Here is a 25633-nt window from a genome sequence, read left to right as displayed (position 1 = left end):
GGCAAAAATCTGGACAGTTGAGAGGTATGTAATTAAGAGATTAAAAAACCGACTCAGTGGCACCAGTGTAATATACAAATTTCATTTCCTCTTCAGTGACTTTGGTATCACTTTTTTTCTTTTTGTTAGCGGAGTCCATTGTCCCATTTTTTTTTGTCATAACCAGTCACGCAGCCGTTCAACAGGGTGTCTCCGTATCTCCGAACAGCAGACATCGGATCGGAGGAAGTCTTTTGACGGTTTGTTTCGCTGATGTAATTTTTGGATATCAAATATTACCAAACCAATGAGTACACACGTGCTTTTTAAAGAACTGTTTTCAAGTCCTGAACAACAACAAAAAACTTGAGTTTTTTACCCTGTGGAGGCTACCTCTATATCCTCCCACCAAGTTCACGCGCCCCAGTTCTGTTATGCCTTAACCTTCTACTTTCTGCATTTGGTATTGTTATACTTTGCGAACCTCGGTAGGCTCTAAAAAGATGACGTAGTAGAAAGGCGTTTAGTTCGGCGCGCCGGCGTTGTGAGGGACCAGTTTATCATGCCCGTCTGTTGGCGTCAGACGAGATTACTGTCATCCAGAGTCCAACCCATTTGAGCAGAAAGCTCTGGCGGCTGTGAGTGAATGTGTATTGGCGTGTGGGCGGGTGGAGAAGGGGCGAAAGCGGATACTAGGTTAATCATAGTCCCTGTAAGCAGATCGTCCGAACCTGGCCATGGATGAACAGGCAGGGCCCGGAGTGTTTTTTAACAATAATATTTCGATGCTGTCAAGCAATGGCAAGGGTCCCGGGCCCCTTCAGGGAGATGGCAGCGGTGGTTCTGCAGGGGAAACGGCAACAACAGCGCCCGTGACGGCGGCTCGGGCTCAGTACAGTATCCCGGGGATCCTGCACTTCCTGCAGCACGAATGGGCCCGCTTTGAGATTGACCGTGCTCAGTGGGACGTGGAACGGGCAGAACTGCAGGTAAATTGAACGAAATACAAGGCCGGAAATGGGCCGGACCGTGATGCTTGAGGGACCTGATGTTGGCGGGGCAGGTGGGGGGCAGTTTAGGCTTGACTATGGGGTGCATATGAGTAGCATATGATTTGTGTAATCCAGCCTGTCTTTCTAGGGCCTTGGGCTGGAATAGAGACAACTTGCTTGGCTTGGTCTGTGTGACTTGTATATTTTCCTGCAGGTACTCAACTTGTTGTGCAATGATAATACTATTGCTATGTTTGTATATTCAGCTGTTTAGTTGAGTCTTAATGTGTTGTCAGTGGGACGTGCTGATATGGAAATGAGGGGGGTTGACAACAAATGTATATTTAATAGTGGTATTTTACGTTGTCCTGCGGCATTCAGGCCTACGCCCCCATGTTTACATGCTTGTTAGGTAAATGTGCATCAGTTATTTCTGCATTCAATCTACATTAATGTACTAGCACGTTAGTTTTAATGTAGTTAAAATCTGCGAATGCACTGACTGACCTCGTGATTTTTTTTTAACTGAATCAGCAGTCTTCTAACTTTTAGTATGCCTATGAGAACTTTATGGTAACGGTTGATCGCAACATACTTATTGTACATTTCATGTGTGTTGAACAGTTAATGTTTCTTGCTAGTCTATAGGTGGCTTGCAGGCATACAGCAGGCAGTAAGAAATTAGACTGGTTTGCTGTGTTTTTATTTTTGTACATATTTCATTGAATATTAACTTGCAATATGAGTTTTCATTTATTCTAAAACTTGATATGACAGCTGCAAAACAGTACTGTGCTGGATTTTACGGTGCGAGAATGAGCAGTTGGTTGCATCATAAGTGTACTTGATGCCTGTGGGTTGGAGTGCTGTCTGAACTCTGCCAGGTGGCTCCAATGAATAAAATGTTGCTATTATAGTATCGATTTTTCAGTATGTATTTTTATTTTGGTCATTACATGTTTTGGTTTATGGTGTGCATACTTGGTTGATATGAATTAACTTCTGGGTGTCAGTTTATTTACATTGTGCTTTAAAGTTCTAAACTTTAAATTATTTTCTTTAATATTGAGAGTGTCTGATTTTCTCAGTGTTTTATATTTGACTGTTGCATAAGCACTTTGCATTTTAGTACTTTGAAAAAATGTAGATAATACCATAATTTAGCTGGTGTGTGGTTACTTAGCTGGCTCAGAAGTGTGTTTGGTATGGGGCAGAGGTGGGGCTAATGGGTTTGGTGGCCTGAGTTCAAGCAAGTAGAAGATTGAATGTTTTGGTTTTCGGATACTCCTTTTAAGGACAATGGAAGGGCCACTTCCATTGATGGAGAGAGGAATATCTTTAGGCTTTGCATTCTGTGTTGTTTGTGCATGTGATCATATCCATGTGCTGCAAAAGCAAGAAAAATATTAAGACATATGTCATCTGTGATGTAGGCTACTCACTCACTTTCTTTTTTTTTTTTTCTTTTATTTTCCTGCTGTTCTTCCAGGCAAGTACAGACTTATTTCCCTCCTACATGTACTTCTAGCTGACAAAATATAGTTGCCAATGGGAACTTCACTTCCAGGAAGGGTATGCTATTTTTCCAGTCAAGTACAGACTAACTTTTTACCACAACATCCAGTTGTCGCCTAACAGCAGGAAGTTCCCTGGTTCAAGTCTCTACCGGGATGCCTTCTGTGCGGAGTCTTCATATCCTCCCTGTGTTCTTATGCATTTCCTCTGGGTGCTTTGGCATCCTCTCACATTCTAAAGACACGCATTAGGTGGATTGGACACTAAATTGCTTGTGTGAGTGTGTGTGCGCGCAGTTGTGTGGTGCAGAAGAACTACTGTGGCAGAGCTAGCCACCTGGCAGTATAAACCAAGACTGTAGATGATTGCCACTGTTGAAGTGACACCCTGACCCCATGTGCAAAAAATTGAGAAAGGGGTGGTGGATGGATGGATCTACTTACAGCTGACAAAATGTAGTTGCCATTGGGCATTTCATTCCTGGGAGCGGGCAATGGGATTTATTTTGGATGCGAAACAGTGTGGTATCTGTGGGCAGGAAACTTTTGGAGCTTCCAAGGCAGATTGTGGTGGAAGAGTTCACTGAATTGTGGTTTGGGATTAGATTTGTCTCTGGCAGCTGATAGAGAGACTGAGTTTTTGAAGTTAGACGAAATGGAATTGGAGAGGTCCATTGGTAACTTTTTATCTTTGTGCTGTCTTACCGACTGACAAGAATTTAAGTCGTACTTCATCTGCTTGGCATCTTTGTATGATGGTGGTAGGCTGTGGCAGTCAGGAAAATTGTGAAAGTGGTGGTCTCCTTCTTGCGACATAGATGGTGCTGCATATCAGCATTTTCTGTCACCCAGTATTTGTCCATCTTGTATGTCCTTCCCCTGAGGCTCATTTAGTCGCCTCTTTAGTCCACTTTCTGTCATGTGCCTTCTTGAAACCGTCATTAGCTCTAGAGTTCACCTCTAGTAGCATGCTCCGTTTGTCTGTCTTCCCCCATTTTTGTCAAGATTACCTTATATTACATCAGTTTATGCTCTCTGGTAATTGTCTCCTTGTATTCTTTTCTCTTTAGTCTGATTTCACTTTTGGGCACACTTATTTGTCCCTTAAGCCTGTTTTTGTGCTCATGCTACTTCAGTCCTCTCACATTTGTGTGGCATTCCATTGCACTTGTTAACTAGTTTTGCCTTCTTTTCTTTGAAAGTGCAGCAGAGTTGTGCACAGTTGCCTATCTGGTTATCTGAACTAGTTCCAAAGTACTGTTGTATATTTAAATTTTGCAGGTGTACTTAATAGCAGGTTTGAAATAGATCTTGACTGCATGAAGTAACTGCCAGTGTATTTAAAGGACAAAAATGGGATTCTGCTATTAAATGCTCTACTTCTGTTCTTTTTCTCCCTGTTTACTGTCTCTGTTCTTTTTCTCCCTGTTTACTGTCTCTGTCCTTTTTCTCCCTGTTTACTGTCTCTGTCCTTTTTCTCCCTGTTTACTGTCTCTGTCCTTTTTCTCCCTGTTTACTGTCTCTGTCCTTTTTCTCCCTGTTTACTGTCTCTGTCCTTTTTCTCCCTGTTTACTGTCTCTGTCCTTTTCTCCCTGTTTACTGTCTCTGTCCTTTTTCTCCCTGTTTACTGTCTCTGTCCTTTTTCTCCCTGTTTACTGTCTCTGTCCTTTTTCTCCCTGTTTACTGTCTCTGTCCTTTTTCTCCCTGTTTACTGTCTCTGTCCTTTTTCTCCCTGTTTACTGTCTCTGTCCTTTTCTCCCTGTTTACTGTCTCTGTCCTTTTTCTCCCTGTTTACTGTCTCTGTCCTTTTTCTCCCTGTTTACTGTCTCTGTCCTTTTTCTCCCTGTTTACTGTCTCTGTCCTTTTTCTCCCTGTTTACTGTCTCTGTCCTTTTTCTCCCTGTTTACTGTCTCTGTCCTTTTTCTCCCTGTTTACTGTCTCTGTCCTTTTTCTCCCTGTTTACTGTCTCTGTCCTTTTCTCCCTGTTTACTGTCTCTGTCCTTTTTCTCCCTGTTTACTGTCTCTGTCCTTTTTCTCCCTGTTTACTGTCTCTGTCCTTTTTCTCCCTGTTTACTGTCTCTGTCCTTTTTCTCCCTGTTTACTGTCTCTGCTATGAATAAAGAATAATACAGCATTTAAAATATTTTTAAATCTACCTTTTTTCTCAACTAGAATAGTACATTACTGTACTGTGGTGGTTTCACTTTCAAAAACAACTTTTATCCCTCCGTGAAAAAGCTTGCTGCACTCTCCAAGTTCATTGATGTCAGCAAGGCCAATGAATACAGATAGTTTTCTGGCCGGTTCCCTCCCCAAACTGACATCACCATGACCATCCTTAAAACCCACCCATGATTTGATGGCAAGATCCCTGCTCCTTCCCTACCCATACGCAAAGTGAAGACTAGAACAAGGAAACAGTACATGAGTCAAGTCTCCTGCTACAGCAGGTAATAGCTCAGATTACCCTTAACACTTTGACAGCTGGGGAAGTTAGGTGTGAAGGGGGATGGATGAGTCAAAGGAGTAAAATTCAGGCTTCACAAAAGACCGCAAGAAGTTAATTCAACACATCTAGTGTATTTTGGGGATAATATGGGAGGAGGAAAGTGTATGTGTTTGTATGAGGGCCTTGTAAGGTCATTGTGTAATACCTGCTGGCTAATGTCCGTTTGAGAGCAGGTGAATTCAAGGAAGTTTGCAGTTGTGCTGAGGCCTATGTGAAAAATTCTTTTGTTGCTGACTATAGTCAAGGTTATTGGTTACTGTACCTCTTCTCATATTTTTGATTTTTCTGGTAAATTGCAAAGGACTCCTCTGCTAATAATATTAGACATTAGAGTTTACTTCTTTTTATTCAGAAAATGCATGTTGATGTTAAAGCTGTTCTATTAACTTTACAAGTGGATGGCATAATATATTAGTCACACATTTTGGCATTTGCACCCCCGATTTTTCTTTTTGGCTGTGTCCAGAATTCCTGAGCAAAGAAGGTGAAATGTATGACGGCAGTGTGATGGGGATTTTCCTCTAATCAGTTGAGTGTTTTCTCACTTTGACTTTAGACTTTATTACTTTTTGTCGTTGTGTAGCTAGTTCAGAGTAAGGAGTTGTCTCTAGAAGTTGACAAAAAGAGTAACTATTATTGATAGGAAAGGGAAAATATATGAAGGATGGGAAGACTCCCTGTAAGAATCTTCTTTTTCTTTCGGCTGTTCCCGTTAGGGGTCACCACAGACCTGTAAGAATATTGGCTGAAACAAGGAAAAAAATCTAAAAAAAAAGTTTTTGAAGAAGTGAGAGGAGATCACGTGGAGGGGATGAGGAAAGAAAGGTGACTGGAAGAACGGATTTGTGATAGCTGTGCATGGATTGGTACAAATGGCATGTTCTCCAAAAGCATTTGTTAAAGATAGAAATATGTTTAAGGAATGGTCCATTTACTTTGTACTGTGGTTATTCTCTAGGATAGTGAAAATTATAGAGGAAAATTTAGTGTTTGTTTTTTTTTTTCCCCCTTTTTCGTGCATTTAACAGGATGACTCTTTCCTTGGACTGTAAACCATTTCTGTCTGGTATATTCCTTAAGATATTGACTTGCAACCTCTGCCATTGGAGCTGCTCAAAATATTTCACAAGTATGACTGGAGCTTTGTTAAACACATCAGTATTACTGAAATGTTTATATACTGTGCGTCTTAAATGAAGCAATATCCACTGTCTGACAAAGTAGTTGCTTACTGAAGGAGTTAAAAAATACCTTTTTGTCTTTTGAGTTGCTGACTCCTTACTGAAGGAGTTAAATTGTGTTTTGGTAGCAGATTTCTGTCATATAATCCAGATCCAGTGGCACCTGGCATGTTAAGCAGCTGTTTTACATACTTTAAATGTGAGTCCTATTACTTTGACATATTTAAAGCTGGGTGATGGACCTGTTTTCATTTACTTTTCAGCAGCTTGCAAATGCAGTTTATAACATTGTTCTCTGTGGTAGCTGACAAGCTGCGTTTTGACTAGTAGTTGTCATATATTTTGGGTGCAGTGGCTAAAATGTGTAATTTCCATTCAAACTGAGTCTAGGATTAAAAGAAGTTGTACTGCATTGTTGAAATTTAACTGTACTATAGATAAGATGTTACCTCTAATAAATCTACTTCGATTATTCCTTGCTGGTTGTTTCTGTGTAGTCATAGTTGTATACTACAGTGATTTGGGCAATTTTTCGTGGTGTTGATTTACCACTTGACTACTTACAAGATATAAGGCAGTTAAGTCATGATGCCATTTACACCTTGCTGACACTTATGGTGTCAGGCCTGTGGTAGATTTGTGGGCGTTCATCCAATCTTCAAGATTGTATTTAGAATTCTAAGAATGCATATTGGACTGTAGTCTTAGTAATGCTTCAGCATTTTGTCAGAATGCATTTGGGGCAACAGAAATTGATAGGAGTCGTAGCTTGCTGAAATAGCCCTTGCTGAAAACACAGCTTTATTCTTTTTGCTGATAGTGAAATTTGCAGGATACCTTCAGGCTTTTATTGGTGTTTCTTGCTATTTAAACAATTAGCCCATCCTTTTTCCCATGTTGCATGAAACATTTTGACTGCTTATAGCCTTCTGTACATAACATTGTAAGGAAAAACACATTTTTATACTCCTATTTTTTTAGTCTGTGTTTGTGGGTGTCCAGTTTACTAAAATGGGAGCTTGAACATGTCTTAAAATTTTAACTGAGATGTTGATTAATTTTGTTAGATTTGTGCATTATATTTTTATACTTTGGGTAGTTCAGTGTAAGAATTCTGTTTAATTATTTAACTGAGACTAAACATTTTTGCATTTTTGAATTGAATTATTGTCTGGAAGAGATCAGTGTTTAGATGTTATGGTAGGGTATAATGGTGAAACCTTTTCTGCTAAATTTATATTGGAAATCTTGTTAGAAAAATACTTTAATGCAACATAAGTATGTATTCAATTTTTATACAAAATTTATAGTGAAAAGCTAGATGCTGAGTAACCCGTTTTATCCGAGATGCTAGTGACCTTTATTACTTTTGATAAATATATCGGTGTTTGTTGATGAGGGTATTATAAAACTGTACTGTAGTGGTTGTCTTTCTATGAAAACAGGGATTCAGCGATTGTGTGTTTTTTTTTATTATTTTTTTTTTATTAGTAGTAGTAAAATACACGGCTACGGCTTATGTTGGGACAGTTAGGACACAAAGATATAAGGCCGAGAGTAACGTGTTCTAGTGATGCACTGTAACATTGTTTTAAGGGCACTAGCATATTTGACTGTAGATTTATTTTTAACAAATTGCTACCAGCTAAATGCTTAAAAACAGGATCGTTACCATACGAATTGCATTTGACCTATGTCTGAATAAGTATCTGTTGAACCTTTGTTTAAAGAAATGTGGATTAAGGATTTGTATGTATTTATTAAATATTTAATTTATAACAATTTTGAATGGCTAGTACTGATGTGTGAGTAGGGACTGTAAATCTATTTGGTTGTGGCATGGTGGTGTGTGTGTGTGTTTTTTTTTTTTTTTTTTTTTTTTTTACCAATGAAACCCATTGAGAGAGAAGAAGCACTAGTTTTATTGGGGTATTTATTGTTTTAAAGTAAAATTCGCCTTTGAGTTCTACACTTGTACTTTTTCTGTATATTTCACTTGAGTAAAGTGTGATTCATTGTGGAACTGTACATTTGTTGATTTACATGGTAGGAGGTCGTGATTTCCTGAAGTAGTACTGTTGGTTGTATAGTGCTACAATTATTCTATTTTGTAATTGCAACATGCAGTAAAGTTGTGTTGCCTTTGATTTTTTACAAAGTGTCTTGAAGAAAATCTGCTGTTCTTGCACACATTTTTCAAATGCATTCTGTGGTACTGTCTCTGCAATCATAGCACGGTTTTCATTCAGAAGCAATACTTATTGAAGTAAGTGTGGAGTTCGCAGCATTTTTTTTTTTTGGTTTTGTTACCAAGCAGTACAACATTGATTGCAAAAAACTTACCGTTTACTCAGTACTTTCAAGGAAGAGGAGATGAGTAAAATACAAATACGTGGAGGATTCAGACACCCCCGATTCTGATTCAGATGGATTGCCCTGTGTGAGTCTTTTTTTTTTTTTTTTTTTTCTTCTCCAATACAGATCTGACACTGATGTTACCTTATTCTCTGCCCCTCTGTGAAAGGATTTCTTCTTTGGGGACATCCTTCATAAGGAGAAGGAGATGTACTAGTGGAAGTTTAAGTAGTTAGAGGCCCAGGTCAAATACAGAGCCTCCATGGTTCTGCATGAGACTTGGGCTTTTGCTGTTCATCCTTTTATGAATGGCTTGGAGTATGTGGTTGTTGTTGCATCCATGTGGCTGGAATCCCTCTCTTCTGCTCTCCCTTTGCACCAGTACCTCTTTCATGTCAAAGTAGTGACAGAGTTGTCCCTGGATTAAACTGTCTCCTTAGTGTGTTTTCCTGACCATCTCAACAAGGAGAGGAACCTTGCTTTTCTTGGAGGTTCACAGCTTATATTTTACCTCTGCAGGGCAAAAGAATTTAGGAAAAATTGACCAGTTCTTGGTGTCCCTGGCTAGGGCCAGCAAGGGAAACTGTTAATAAGCAAACACTGGAACTGGCTTGCACATTACCTTACTCGCGTCACTTGGTCAGTTCAAAACTAAGCTCAAACACCACCTGGGAACAAACTGGCTATGTCACTGTATCAAGCCTGGTTAACCTGTCTCTGGAATGTGTAAATCTGCTAGGTAGCCTACTATGTATTTTTATCCGATTCTCTCGCTGAATAACACTACCTGGCGATTCGTTGTAATGTTTGCTCTTCTAATCACTAAAAATATTCTATATGTAATTTTGTATATTCTGCCCATCTAATCGCTGTAAATAATATATTTGTAATATGTGACATGTTATGATGATTTGTTATTCCATGGAGCTTTTCTTCCCGGGCCTCCGCTGAAAATGGACATGCATCCAGTCGGACTATCCCGGTCAACAAATGTAAAATAAAAAAAAATGTGTGCAGTAATGGTTAAAAATAAATTTCCCCCTCCTAAACATGGATGTAGTATGGAGAAACGGAAGATGAAGCAAATTAATAGTTTATGCAATACTGGAATGGACTTTAATTCATTAGTTGGTGCTTGGATTTGTGTTCTTGTACTAGATCTGTACTTTATGATTTCACTTTTTCACAGATTTATTGTATTCGTTCATTCATTTTGTTGATTAGGGAAGTAGGCTAAGCCAAGCCAAAGAAGCCTCATCATTCACAACCAATTTACTGGGGTTGATTTGGATTGATTCATTGTTTAGGAGAGTGAACTAATGCATGATCATTTTCAGCAACTTCACAAGACGGAGACAAAACAGATAATACATTTGTTTTTTAAAATTTTACCATAACACTTTTTTTTTGCTTCTAATTTGAGCAGAGTAGTAGCTGATGCGTTATCTTAAGATTTTATTTTCTTTCAGTACTCTTTGCATCCATTAAAAGGAAGCAGTTGTATATTGCGCATGGTGTGGTGGTGTTTGAAAAGCAATGTTTGTTTCTTCCAGTGAACTGTTTAAGCAATAATCCACGAGTGTCTGTCTGTATATCAGGATTTTACCCATGGTTGGTGTGGCTTGATTATGAGGGTGAAGCCCTGAATGATTTAACCAAGCCAACCCTGGGTAAATCCTGATACCTACAGACAGGAATGGATTTTTACTATTACATTTAAGAAATAAATTGTTCACTTTTTTTTTTTTTTTTTTTTTTAATAACCTATTTGTATAAGGATACTTCAGTTTTCTTCCACATTGTCTTCCCTATACTGATGTACTGCATATGCATCTGGGGCTTATGGTTCCATGTTTGCACAGTACATCAGTTTAGGAGAAGTGATGGAGAAAACAGAATCTCCATTTTTACAACAACAAAAAAAGATTTGAGGGATGGCACAAATGTACAAGAAAAATCAGATGGATTTCTGTTAGTTTGATTTTGTCTTATATTTTGCTCTGCACCTCAGAGTGTGCCAGCTGAAAGTCTGATCGCTCAGTGATACTTCAGCGGCCAGACTTTTTTCTCTTGATATATGTTTGATTTAAATACGGCACTCTGGTTTAGCTGTCCAGGCAGTGCACTCATTTGTGAATAGTAATGACCTTTTATTGTATAATCCTCAGTGATTATTAAGCTGATTTTTGATGACACTATGTGGTATGTCTCAAACTGCGGTATTAAAAAAAATTGATTTTTATTTACATCATTTACCAAATGGGTAAATCTGAACTGATCATTTCCTGCCATAAAACAGGACAGCTAACGGTACAGATTAAAAAAATGACTTCTATAAAACCATCATACAATTCGATTATGTTGTTTTTGTGTAGTACTGTTGTGTTTCTGAAGTTATGAAATCTAAGACTGTAAAATACAAAATTGCAAAATTCAGTAACATAACTGGATTTAAAGCACGAGGAAGCTGCTATATATATATATATATATATATATATATATATATATATATATATATATATATATATATATAATTTATTTATTTATTTTTTTGCCTTCTACAGGCTTGACTGGAGTTGCCTATGATGAAAAGCTTTGCAGTTTAACATAGAGACTAAAATATTTGGCATAAGAGGAATGGAGGATTATAATGAAATGGTTGAAGTGGGGAAGCAGTCTGTAAGGTTCAGACAATGACCTTTTTAATATTGTGGCCTGTTAAGTTTCAGTTGAAGTAATTTTGAGGTTTGAATTTTTAAAACATTGTTTAGCAGCCCTGTGCCCTCAAGTTAGGTCCTAGGCTGTTAGTAAAGTGAACTTCCAATTGTGTTTGTGTTCACAATTTGCGAGATGTAGGATTGTTGATGCATTAGTCACTGTAACCTGGATTTGGTGAAGTTCATATTTGGAATGAAGTACATATCCCAGTGTTTGAATGCATTTGGATGGTAAAAATATAAAATAAAATTAAACAATTGGGCAGATGGCTACTTTTGATTTTTAGGGATACGAAATATGGCAGCCTACTTGTAAAGTAAAAAACAAAAAATGAAGCCAAGTTTCTTCTCATTCAACATTTGTATTGTGTAATTCTGGCATCTTCAAAGAAATATACCTTTTTGCATGCATTCCCTTTGCAATACCTCTTGAAATGTCTTAAAGATAGTATGGCCCACTGCAAGCCTGAGCTAATTGGTAGTGATTTCTGGTTATTGTCTGATGTCTCACTTTGATTTGTTTAGATGTAATTGTCGGTGTTTAGTTATTTTGTTTAGAAGTTTCCTAACCATTGCTGTTCAGTTGCTTTGCAGCTTTCTGCTTCTCCTTTGTTCCCACATTTGTAAAAAATGAGTCTTGTTCTCTCTCTTCTCAGGTTTTAGGATCATGGCCAGTTGAATTGTGAATTTTGCAGTATTTTCGACTAGAATTTATGGGTTAATCTCATCACCTTCATTTTTAAGAAATTAATTCAAAACTGCTATCGCCCATTCTTCTAAGATAATTTTTCTTGCTTGGTCTAGCTGTTTTCTAACCTGTTTAACTGACATTTGTGCTTTGTATTTACAATCTAGTGAACACACATGAACCTGTAAAGATGTGCCCAAAACATTAATAGACTACAAACAATTAAACACCGATTTTAAGTAAACCAAAACTGTTTATCAAAATGCAGCCTACCAAAACAGGCCAGCTGATAACCTAACAAAAGAATGCAAAGGTTGAAGTAGAACAGGCCCATTGACCAATAGCGTAATAATGAGAAATATCCACGGCAAACTAAAAATGAAGCCACAAGACTGGAGTACTGCAACCAAGGAAATGCAAATGTGTTTAAAAAAAAAAAAAAAAAAAAAAAAATACTTGCAAGAAGGAAGCGGTGATAGTGCAAATAGTTTAAATAACACCAGAAATATTTCACCTTTACCAGAAAAAATCACTGAAACAAAAGGCAACAAAATAACAACCTGGTAAACAATCACAGAATATAAATTATAGGAAAAACGTAACCATGTGTAATCTAGTGATATATTTATACCTACTGTGAAGATGGGTAAAGGCTGCCAGCCTAGCCATATAGAATTTTCTAGATAATTCTGTCATTTTTAAATGTTAATGTAGGCTTGTTCTCTTAAATGTGAAATGACTGCATTGGATATTGAACTGCAAAAATGTGACAATGCACTCTGCTGTAACAAAGCTGATAAGTCAGTTCTTTGATGACTGACAGAGGTGGCAATTTCATGTCAGACCTGCTGTCTTGTCTGTGGAAGTCCTGTGGGGTGACGCACCTGAAGACCACCCCCTACCATCACCAGATTAATGGTCTTGTTGAGAAGTTAAACTCTACACTCAAGTCTATGCTACGGGCATTTGCACACCAGTTTAAGAGGGAGTAAGACAAATATTTGCCCCATCTGTTTGCTCAGAGAGGTTCCCCAGGAATCCACAAGGTTTTCACCCTTTGAGTTGCCATATGGGCATAAGGTGAGAGGACCTCTAGATTTAATTCGTGATGAGTGGGAAGGCATGTGTGAATCTCACAAGGAGTCTATTGTGACATATATCCTAAACCTCAGGACAAGGCTCCGGAACTTGGCAGAAGCCCAACAACAGAAAAAAATTGTGGTATGACAGGAATACTCGAGCTGGAGAGTATGCTCTGAGGCAGCAGGTAATGGTTCTCATTCCTGTCAGACACAACAAGCTGCAAGCAGCTTGGGAGGGACCCTACAAGGTGGTAAGAAAGGTAAGTGATGTTAACTACATGGTGGAATTGCTAGGCAGGAGGCAGGGGTACAAATTGGATCATGTTAGCATGATGTAACCTTACCATGATAGGGAGGCCCTTGTGCTGAGCATTTGCACTGGATTGCAGGAGGAGTTTGAGGGAGATCTGGTGACTGATCTCCTCGGTGAGACTCTGACTGACACCTCAGTGGAAGGGGTAGCAATGTCCCAGCAGCTATCTCCTACTCGGGTTTGAGAAGTCCGAGCAGTGTTACAGGAGTTTGTGGACATGTTCACTGGGAAACCAGGGTGCACCCACCTGGTGCATCACCAGGTGGATACAGGACCCCTAAGGCCTGAGAGAGTCAAACAGACTCTGAGGGAGATACAGGAGCTGTTGGAACTAGGGGTAATTAGAGAGTTCAGCAGTCCCTGGGTCTCCCCAGTGGTGCTGGTGCCAAAGAAGGATGGCAGCACCAGGTTCTGTGTGAACTACAGGAAATTAAATAGTTTCACAGAGTGATATGTTTACCTCGTGCCTTGGACAGACGAGGCCCTAGAGCAGCTGGGTGTGGCTAAGTATCTTACAACCATTGATCTTAGCAAGGGTTACTGGCAGGTGCCCTTGACTCCCAGTGCTAAAGAGAAGTCAGCCTTTGTGACTCCTTTTGGCTTCTGTGAGTTCACAAAGATGCCCTTTGGGATGAAAAATGCTTCAGCGACTTTCCAGATGCTGGTAGATAATATTCTAGCAGGAGGGTTTGCTTACCTAGATGATATTACCATCTACAGCCATTCCTGGCAAGTGCACCTTCAACATGTCAGGGAGGTGCTGGGCAGACTACAGAGGGCAGAGTTGACCATTTAAGCTGAGCAAATGTCAGGTGGGTATGGCAGAGGTCTCCTACCTGGGACATAGAGTGGGGAGTGGTAAGATCAGGCCAGAATCTGCCAAAGTGGAAGCCATTCAGGCATGGCCTGCACCCATTACCAAAAAGCAAGTGAGGGCATTTTTTAGGGACAGCAGGGTACTGCAGAAAGTTTGTCCCCAGTTATAGTACCATAGCTGCTCCCCTCACAGACCTGACAAGGAAGAACAGACCAGATAAGGTAGTGTGGACCCCAGCAAGTGAGCAGGCATTCCAGAAGCTTAAAGAAGCTTTGGGAGGACCCCCTGTGTTAGCCAGTCCAGAGTACAGCAAAGAATGTGTTGTGCAGGTGAATGCTTCAAACCATGGGGTGGAAGCTGTACTTAGCCAAATTTTGTCAAAGGGAGAAGAGCACCCAGTGGTTTATCTCAGTCGTAGGCTCCAGCCCAGGGAGGAATGCTATGGAGCTGTAGAAAAGGAATGTCTAGCCATAGTGTGGGCACTGGAGAAACTTCGGCTTTATCTGTATGGAAGAAAATTCACTGTAGTGACAGATCACATCTCCCTAACATGGTTACAAATGCCAAGTTGCTAAGATGGAGCCTAGGGTTGCAAGCATATGATACGTCAGTGCAGCACCGCAGTGGGTTTAGCAATGCCAATGCAGATGGGCTGTCAAGACAGGGAATGGGGTAAGGTATACTCTGATAGACCTAACCCTCTCAAGTAACGTTTCTCAAGGGTCACTTGAAAAACTAGCTTGAGTTCTCCGGGGTGGGTGGGGGGAGTGTGTGTGAAGATGGGTAATTCTGTCATTTGTAAATATTAATGTAAGCCACAGACTTGTTCTCTTAAATGTAAAAAGACTGCATTGGATATTGAACTGCAAAAATGTAACTGCACTCTGCTGTAGCAAAGCTGATAAGTCAATTCTTTGTCAAAATTTGGAGCCGATATGTCTAGAGGGAGGCATCCTGCCTATTTTAAGACCATAGTTAATGGCTAGAATATGCATGTATAAATATCCTTTTATTGTTCTGGTTTCTGACCAGGTGTAAAGAAGGTAAATGTAGTTTCTATTGGCCTGGGAACACCATATAAGTGTGAAGAATGATGTCATGTGAAACAGCTCTGTGTTATCAATTGAGAGAGAGAATCTGAGAGCGCTGAGCATTTTGTCTTGAACATCCAACATCACCAGCACCGTCTTGCTCTAGATGAGTTGTTTTTTTTTTTTTAACTGTGTTTTCTCTTGGAAGCTAGGAAATAGAAGATTAGACTAGTTTTGTTTTTCTGTGCTGTCCGAACTTTTTCTACAGTATTTAAATTGGAACCTGTGCACTGAGAGAGAGCTTTACAAGACTATCTGCAAATATATAGAGCTGAGTATATTTTTCTGTATTATTTTGTATTATAGAGCAAAATTGTTGCTTAGATATCTGTTGTCTTACTCTTCTGCAATTATACAGAGATCAGTATATATTTTTCTGGTTTTGTAATTTGCACTGTGATTCCTCACATCTCTGTTGAAACTGTCCCCCCCCCTGTTCTTGGTTGTAGTTTAAATTTGGTGGCTTTTGCAGTGCCCACCCCACTGTAGATTTGATCTAGGACACTCCCCCAGTCCCATTTCTTTACCGCATTCTCCCTAATAAACCCTTTCTGCACTTTGCTTTTAGTCCTTTTTAATTTAATTACATTTTTTTCAAATTGTGTGTCTACTAATATTGCTACATACTCGTGTGCCAGCTTGCACTGCATGTGAATTGTTTTTACTACTGTTTTTGCTACTTTTCTGAAAAAAAAATTGTAAGCCTGTTTCCTACCTTTCCTGTAATTAGTGTTCCAGATACAGATTTGCTGTATTTGGGACTGTTTGTAAGCTTCTGAGCCCCCCCCCCCAAGCCTTTTTGTGTTGGAGGGAAGCCTTCTAGCTTATCAGTGGGAGTGGTAAGCATTAGGTAACCTGTCTACCACATAAGGAGCGGTTCTGGCCTAGAATTTGTAGTTACTGGCCGTTTTGGCGGTCTTCCATCTCCCAACTTTCTGATTTGAAGGCCTGCATTTGCACTTGTTTCTGTCCTGTAACTCCTGGGCCCATCTCATTTGCTCACTCAAAAAAAAAATGTTTTAAATTTTTTTTTTATCTGCTTTTACTGTATTTGTGTTTCTTCCTACTTTATTTTGCTTTTGCTTCATCTTAATAGTACTCAATTGTATTTATTACTGCTTGGTGTAACTCATTCTAAGCCTTTTAGTTTAAGCACTTGGGCTTCAAACCAGTTGTTTTACATTAAGAAGGTTTGTGGTCTGCACTGTAGTGGCAGAGCAGGTAGCTTACATCCTTCTAAGTTGGGAACTGCTGATTTAGAATAACAGACACTGAGCCCTCAGTGTATTAATTCTGGTTTAAGCACTTGGGCTTCAGGCCAGTTATTTTACATTAAGAGGGTTCGTGGTCTGCACTCTTGTGGGAGGAGAGGCTGGACTCTGCCCTTATGAGCTGAGAATTTCTGGTTAAAGGCTTATAGTGCCTGCATATTTGAACTGTTTCTTACTGAAATTGGTACACCTTGTTTGCTGTAGCATAGACTAGATCCAGGCCTACTGAATCTAGCTTTGTTTGTATAACTTGAGCACTAACCCAGGCATTCTTTAAAGTATTCAATTGTATTTATTACTGCTTGGTAGTAACTTGATTAAAGTGTAGCTATCATTCTAAGTCTTTTGGATTAAGCACTTGGGCTTCACACCAGTTGTTTTACATTAGGAAGGTTTGTGGCCTGCACTGTGGTGGCAGGACAGGTAGTTTACATCCTTATAAGTTGGGAACTGCTGATTGAGGGCTCAGTGTCTGTTGTTCTAAAAGTGTATTAGTTCTGGTTTAAGCACTTGGGCTTCAGGCCAGTTATTTTACATTAAGAAGTGGTCTGCACTCTTGTGGGAGGAGAGGCTGGACTCTGCCCTTCTGAGCTGGGAATTTCTGGTTAAAGGCTTATAGTGCCTGCATATTTGAACTGTTTCTTACTGAAATTGGTACACCTTGTTTGCTGTAGCATAGACTAGATCCAGGCCTGCTGAATCTAGCTTTGTTTGTATGCTTGTTGTTTGTTTGCTTATTTCCCTGAAATGCTAATTCCACCTAAAACGCGGCTTTTCAACACTTCTGTGGATCCCTAGTGATATCTGCATTGCTTACTGTACTTATTTCCTTGTTTCACTTGAAAGTTACTGTTTGTCGTTTTTGCATTTAAGTTACCTGTAACACATTGCATTTAAGTTACCTGGCACTTGCTCACTAAAGCAGTTTATATAAGTCAGCACTAAAAAATTAAAAGCACTACACCCTCACAAACTCCCCTTGAGTACCTTGTTCCCCATTGGCCCTTTTTTCCAATTATAAAGGAATTCCCAATACTATTCTAGCATGTCCAAAGGTCAGTTGTCCATCTCCTGTCCGGTCCAGCTGGTGAATCTGGGAATCTTGAGGCAATGTCACAACTGCCTCATGCACACAGACAACCCTCTCCTCCTCCCAACAAATTCCAACACGTGAGAGCTGCAACCATATAGCCAAACTGGAGGCTAAGCTCTCTCAACTCAGTACTGGCGTAACCAGTCAGGAGCATAAGGAAACCACACTCACTACAATTCCAGTCTCTCATAGACCTACCACGACAGCAAACCAAACGCATAAACACACAAAAACCTACTCGGAGGCTCCTAAATAAAAATCTGCCTAAGCAACAGAGACCTCCAAAGCAGACACCCAAGCAACCGCTACCCCAAAACAAAACACGTGCAACATATAGCTCACAAAGCCAGTGTGCCGAACAGTCACAGCCCTTAAGGCTAAACAACACACCTGATACACTTGTAATAGGTGATGCTATCATCGGGCACACTGACGTCCCGCTCACCACGCTGAACAAGGAGAAGGTCACGGTGAGCTGCCTGTCTGGTGCTAGGACCCGCCACATAACACAAGCACTCAGGTCACTCCAAGGCAAGTACAAATATGATTCTGTCATTGTCCATGCTGGTGTGAATGACCTGAGACGTACCTCCTTGGACTACATGAAAAGAGACCTAGAGGAGCTCTCTGAGCATGTAGCCCAGGCCGGTATGACCCTGACCTTGAGTAGCATCTTACCCTCACCAAGAATGATGCCACAATATGAAGACAAGATGATCAATTTCAACAACTGGCTTAAGTATTGTTGTCATTCAAAGGGGATCCAGTGCCTGTCAGCCTGGGATGACCTGCTCGACGAGCCACGATATTGGCAAAGGCTCTTGCTTCCCCCATAGTGCCTTTTTTAGGCAAGGCTCAAAAGACAAACCCACCTCCATAGGTATCAAAAGGGATAAGAAACTAAGAGTAATGCTACTCAACGCCAGAAGTCTAAACCTCAAGATGCATGCACTCAACTCTCCTTAGCTTGGAGAACATCGATATCTGTGCAGTAAGAGAAACCTGGTTCAAGGCTCCCGAGAGCACCCCAGCACTACCAGGTTATACCTCATACCATGCTTTTTGGCCCCAAAACTTGGACCGAACCACAAAAGGAGGGGGAGTGTCAATATTCATCAAAGATACCCACACCTCCAGGTTGGTGGCACAGCACAAAGCATCAGAGACTATCCATGTGCAACTAACAGTGGGTAAAACTGCCTTCCAGTTTATAGCCTGCTACAGACCACCCTCCCAAACCCAGGAACCCCACTCGGCCTTCCTGAGAACACTGGAAAATATGAAGGTCTCCAAACACCATTATATTGGGCGACTTCAACTACCCAAACATAGACTGGGAGCATTACTCTAGCTCCAACACCCTAGCCCAAAGGTTCCTAGAATTTATAAACTCAAATGCTATGGAACAACTTGTTACCACTCCCACAAGAGGGGAAAACATACTGGACCTGATCATCACCAACATGGTGACTCTATGCTCCAGACCAGAAGTGTATCCCTCACTGGTAAGATCAGACCATAAACTAATCTCACTGGATATTCACATCACGACCCCACCCCCTGCCCAGAAAACCAGTGAAAAACTTCTCTAAAGCAAATTTCACACTCCTCAAAACTGAGGTGGAATCCTTCAAAGCCTCCCGAGCGTGTGGAAAATATGGCCCAGACCGCAGAATCCTTTATAAACGCATTCTATGAACACCTTCAGGAATGTATGGATCATGCAATCCCAAATAAAACCAAGACTCAATCCTCCAAAGGCAGACGTCCTGTCTGGTGGACCCCAGCCATAAACAAACTATACAATAGAAGGAGGAAGCTACTACATGATAGAGCAAAATCCCAAAAAGGGAAGGCATCTCTGATCAGTATTGGCAAAAAACTATGGGCACTCATAAAATTGTCTAAGGCCAGCTTCGAGAGAAAAATTGCACAGGACACTAAGGATAATCACAAGGCTTTCTTTTTAGTTATGTTAGGAGCCTGGGTGGGAATTCCCAGATATGCTCAGAATTACTCCAAAATGGCAAAAAATACATCAAACCCACAGACATTGCCAACATTCTAGCTGACAGGTTCAGGGCAAACTTCTCCCCCCCCCCCACCCAAAGGGCAAATATCTATCCCAGCAGAGTGCTGCCCCCCTGACATCTCAGATGCTCAGGAAAGAGCCGCCCTCTCCAAAGCAAATAACACAGCATCAATGGGACCAGACGGTGTCCCGGGCTGCATCCTACATGAACTCCAAGAAGAGCTAAACCCAAACATAAAACTACTGTTCAATCTCAGCCTTACTACAGGATATGTACCCAAAGAGTGGCGTACAGCAACAGTGGTCCCTCTTCACAAAGGTGGTGCCTCAACGGATCCTGGAAACTATCGCCCCATAAGCCTGACTAGCTTGGTCTGCAAAGCTATGGAAAGGATCATCATGGACCTCATAAATAAAGATATTGGGGACCTACAGACGCTGGATCCTGCCCAGTTTGGCTTTAAGGGCAGATCCTGCCTCTTAAACCTGGTCAATTTCTTTGAAACAGTCACCAAGGCCATTGACGAGGGGAAGGTGGTCCACACAGCCTACCTGGACCTCGCAAAAGCTTTCGGTACAATACCCCACTCTGGCATTATAGATAAGCTCACCAGCTTAAATATAAACCCCTATGTCACTAGATGGGTTGCAAACTGGCTCAAGGACAGAACCCACATGGTTAGAATTGCTGGAGCCATGTCAGACTCCAAACCAGTTACAAGTGGCGTCCCACAAGGCTCAGTTCTGGGACCTCTCTTGTTCGGTATATATTTCTCGGAGATACAGGCCAACACGGAAGGACTGTGGCTGTCCAAGTTCGCAGATGACTGCAAACTGGGTGCCATAATCTACTCTCCAGCCAACACAAGCATCCTCCAAAAGGGCCTCATAGAAACAGACAACTGGTGCCAGAGCCATGGCCTCAAGCTAAACGTCGAAAAGTGTATAGTCATCCCCTTTGGCAAAAACAAAGTGCCCACAAATTACCACATAGGTGGTAATCCATTAAGTACAGAAGAAGTAATATTAGGGACCTGGGGACCCAAGTTGATAGCAATCTCTCATTTGACAACCACGTGGCCAAAGTGGTTTAGAAAAACATTTTATATAGCCCACCTAATCATGAAGGGATTCACATCTAGATCAGGGGAGGTCATCGTGCCTCTTTACTCATCCCTCATCAGGCCCATAATTGAGTACAATGCCCCTTTTGGGATGTACCTTACCAGACACCTGCAGCAACTGGAAAGACCCCAAAAGTATCTCACCAAGAGGATCAAAGGGCTCAAACAGATGCCATATGATGCCTGGTTAAAGAACCTCCAGCTCTACTCAGTGGCATACCGCCTGCTCAGAGGCGATCTGTGCCTGACGTATAAAGCCATGTCCAACCTGGAATTAATGGACATGCTGCACCTCAGAAAATCCAAATCCCATCGAGCTACGCGCTCGAGAGAGTTGAACCTCAGCACTGAAATAAATAGGACATGCTGGAGGGACAGATTCATAACCCAGAGGCTCCCTTCACTCTGGAATAAAATCCCAGTCCAGGTTAGGCAGTGTCCCTCATTGACTCTCTTAAAGAGTAATCTTGATGAGTGGATGGGAGATCGTAGGTTTACCCCGGGTATCACTTCTGTGTCACTGTTAGACAGAGGCACAGTATACTAACCTCGAAAAAGGGCATAGCGAAATCCATTTAAAATGGGTGGCGAAAGCCAAACAAAGCCAAACACACTCTGGCTAGGCTTATAAATGCCCTAGGGCAGATAGCCTAGTATGAACCTATTATTTTTAGGTATTTCTCTGTGATCTCTGAACTCTTGACTAACATTGTGTAGAATGTAGTATTGTCTTGTGTTTTATTTTTTAAACCTTTCAACTGTGGCTATTTTGTGTATAAATAATTTAAGCTCTAAGAGTACCTTGCATGTATATAGTGATACTGTACCAAGTCACTCTGAGCTTTGACTGTTAGTCACATTTACCATTTGGATAGTAATATTGCACAGTAATAATTGGACACCCCTTTCAGAAGGGCCTTTGAGTAGCTGATATCAGTGGGTGGTGGCAGCTGGTACTACGTTTTAGACTGGGCAGAAAAGTGGCACAGCTGGACAACCTGTGCCAACCTTTCCCAAGGGTGTCTGTGTGGTTGTATAAACTCTTATCTCAAAGTGTGTGTGTGTGTGTCGGCTACTTGGGCAGGGACACGAAGCACTGGTTGGACATAGAGGGCACTGGAGGTTTTAGCTTGCCCACTAGACTGAAATCTGGACCCTATAGCTGTGCCAGTGGGGAGTCTTATTGGGGACCTGGCGAGAAAGGGAGAAACCAGCCCCAGACTGACTGTGATGTCTGTGTGCTCTTAAGCGAAATTGTACTTTACTGTGTGTGTATTTATTATCCTTTCCCTATATGAACGCCCCTCACTGGTGTTAGTGGTGAGGACTGAGGCTCCTTGATTGCTGGGCCAGTGCACAGGCGTCACACTTACTCCAAGATTTTACCCGTTTCCGTACTACCTAGACCACAATACAATATATAATTTATACAGAGAAAATTTTGAACAGTTTCGCATCCAATGCCTTACAAAGACAAGTACAGAAGTTTACTGATAAGAAAATTCCACAAATCAAGTTTTACCTATGGACACAAACCTTAAAGAATTGGCTATTACTGCAGTCTAGGTAAAGCCTAAAGTAAATGAATGTTAAAACATTTTTAACTTAAAAAAACAAGCTGCCATCTAACCAGCAGAGGGACATGTATGGGTTGAGAGAGCTGCATTATTCATTGCAAATTCTGATTTGAAAGGTAAAGCAGTTTGCAAGCATAAAATGCAGTTTCTGTGTGGTGCAAACACTTCCTTGAAATCTGGTATGCTCCCTTCAGACCTACTTATTTTAAGAATCCGCTTGTCCTTTCTGTAAAGAAAGGGGCTTGGAGCAACCAGAATTAACATATTCTTTGTCTAAAATGGGATAAATGTGTTTGAAACTACATTTCCTAAATGAATGCCTGATAGACTATAAGTTACAGACGGTAAGTGCCTTATTGTATTGATTGTAAAGTGTTCTTCAGAATGTGTTGTAATTGTCAGCTCAGTATACACACTGATTAATGTTCTCAAACCTAATTATATATTTGCGGGGGTATTTATTCTGTATTCCTTGTTACTCCAGTTTTTGCCAGATGTGCCTGTGTTGTTGCTGAAGAGGCTATTGACCCGTTCACTTGTTGGTTATGAAAATGTAAAAAAAAAGTCTGAGGTCTGTGCAATTTGAGGTAGTGGTGATTTCTGTTCCCTGCAGTTACCTCTGTTTGTCAGCCTGCCAGGCAGTTCAGCGTTGGCTGCAAAATGTATTTTGAGATTGCTCTTCCTCCTGCCAGAAAACAAGAGACAAAATACAAAGTAGGGCAGCCAAATTATCATAACCCTCTAGATACTAGTGCCAGCCTAGAGCTGTGACAAATGTACAGATATATGCACCTTCTGAATTACGCAAACACACAAACTTCCTAAAATTAGTCTTTATGCCGATGATGTGCTAATTCCCAACAAAAGATACTACAAGCTGTCTGATGTTTACAAATGTCACTTTTTTCTTCTAAAAAACAAAAAACAAAACTTTTGAGTGGTGTGAGGGGAAAGGTAAGGGTCTGAAAGAATATTCAGAAAAATAAGCACTTTGTGGCTATTGTATAAAAAAAGCACTAATATAATACAAATGTATGTGTTGGAAGGAAAAAAAACGCAAATGCAGTAAAAATGAAACTGAGATAAAAATATGGTTTAACACCAGCAATATTCAAAAGGGGAGAGAGAGAGAGAGAAATGGGGTATAAAAATTAGCTAAAGAAAACAAATTTTAGTAAGACCATAGGCAAAGACTATAAACGTGAAATATTCCACCTAGTGTGCTAACCGAAAGGTGGAAAAAATATTTATATCAAGAATCCAAGAAATGTCAGAGTTTGGGTAAATGAAGATAGTTTTGATCCTGTGAAGCTAAAACGGGAAAAGGAATAGGCTAGAACGATGAGTAATATCCCCCTATTTTAAAGGCATCTGAATAGCAGACAAAATGTGACATAGCAAAATGACTTCAGTGGTCATGAATTTAGTTTTATGTACATTAATATGAAACCTATTCATAGCTACTTTAAATATTGATTGATATATTTAGAAATGTATATATGTGCAGTTTCTATGCATTTAGGGAAATAATTTAACAGTGCTAATCAGTAGGATATATTGATATTGCATTTATAAAAGCTTTATAGTGGAAGTAACACTGAACACACTCAAATGCATATGTAAGCATAACCAGAAACCCACTACAAAAGTTGACTGCAAGCACAGCTTTATTATACATGCCAAAACTGCTGTTCTGTGCAACTTTCAGCATAGCATAAATTCTTCAAGAAAGTAAATGCGTATGTAACTTGTACTATAAAGAAACAGGGAAACTAGTGGTCTTAACTTTGTTGATGAGCTCCATCACATTGATTTCCAAAAATCATGAAACCCAGGTTGTGTTTCAAAGCAACAAGCCTTTATTCGTCACAGACGAGCGATCCTCAGTAACAAAAAAATCAGAAATATTTTAACAATGGTATGCATGTCAGTTTTTATATACTTAGAAACAGGTGTGGAAAATATACGTATTGTTTAATTATAAACCATTCTATTCATGGCGAGCCATATAAACAGGGCCGTAAAAGTGAATTTTAGAACAAGTACCCAGTCCCACCCAACGACACGCACACACATACTACTGATCAAACTAAATCTTGGTTAAGGAAAATGCTACCTATTTGCAACCCAAATTCCAAGATCCGGTATTAAGAAAAGCATAACATATGCATAAAAAGACCTTTAACGAAAATCTTTTTTTGGCTAACTAATGCAATAATGACTTCATTAGGTCTGTGTTCAAGTACTAAAATCAAAACACATATACAGTGGATAAAGTGTACACACCCCTGTTAAAATGGCAGGTTTTTGTGATATAAAAAAAATGACATCACAGTAAATAATTTCAAAACTTTCTGACCTTTAATGTGACCTATAACCTGTATAATTAAATTGAAAAGCATCTGTTAGGGGAGAAAAAATATCAAACACTAAGTACAATAAGCTGGTTGCTTAAGTGTGCACACCCTTAAACTAAAACTTTGTTGAAGCACCTTTTGATTTAATTACAGCATTCAGTCGTCTTGGGTATACACCTGCCATCAATTAGAAAATCTAACCCCAAATAAAGTTCGGCTGTCCTAGTAGGATTTTCCTGACATTTACTCAGTTGCCTGCTACAGCAAATGCCATGGTTCGCAGAGAGTTTACAAAGCATCAAAGGGATTTCATTGCTAAAGGGTATCAGTCAGGAGAAAGGTACAAAAAAATTTCCACAGTGTTGGATATACCATGGAACACAGCAAAGATGGTCATCAAAAAGTGGAGAAAATATGGGACAACAGTGACATTGCAAAGAACTGGACATCCCTCCAACATTGATGAAAAGACGAGATGAAAACTGGGCAGGGAGGCTGCCAAGAGACCTACAGCAACACTGAAGGAGCTGCAGGAATTTCTGGCAAGTATTGGTTGTGTACCACACGTGACATCAATCTCCTGTATTCTCCATATGTCTGGACTGTGGGGTGGGGTTGCAAGACGGAAGCCTTTTCTTACACAGAAAAACGTCCAGGCCCGGCTAAAATTTGCAAAAACAATACATCAAGTCTCCCAAAAGCATGTGGGAAAATGTGTTCTGGTCTGAGACCAAGGTTGAACTTTCTGGCCACAATTCCAAAAGGTACGTGTGACTCAAAAACAACACTTTGCATCACCAAAAGAACACCATCCCCATGGTGGTGACAGTATTATGCTTTCCATTTGCTTTTCTTCAGCTGGAACTGGGGCTTTAGTCAAGGTGGAGGGAATTATGAACAGTTCCAAATACCAGTCACTTTTGGCCCAAAACCTTCAGGCA

The 25633-nt window shown here is 40.3% G+C and overlaps 1 protein-coding gene across 4 annotated transcripts in view; it reads left to right on the top strand.

The window, feature by feature from the left end:
- The first annotated feature begins 520 nt into the window (after positions 1–520).
- Positions 521–25633, top strand: part of STRN (striatin) — a 2479646-nt gene continuing 2454533 nt past the window's right edge. For 2 of the 4 annotated variants that reach the window (XM_044058573.1, XM_044058566.1), the window contains exon 1: positions 522–968. In XM_044058573.1, the coding sequence (XP_043914508.1) occupies positions 717–968 (252 nt within the window). In that variant the 5' untranslated portion in view covers positions 522–716. Of the gene's footprint in view, positions 969–25633 lie in introns of all 4 variants that reach the window. The other 2 variants (XM_044058581.1, XM_044058561.1) reach the window with 2 other exon arrangements.

Source organism: Protopterus annectens, chromosome 1.part2, assembly GCF_019279795.1.
Source record: "Protopterus annectens isolate FY-2018-M chromosome 1.part2, PAN1.0, whole genome shotgun sequence".
Lineage (NCBI taxonomy): Eukaryota > Metazoa > Chordata > Ceratodontiformes > Protopteridae > Protopterus > Protopterus annectens.
This window is presented reverse-complemented; position numbering and strand designations above follow the sequence as displayed.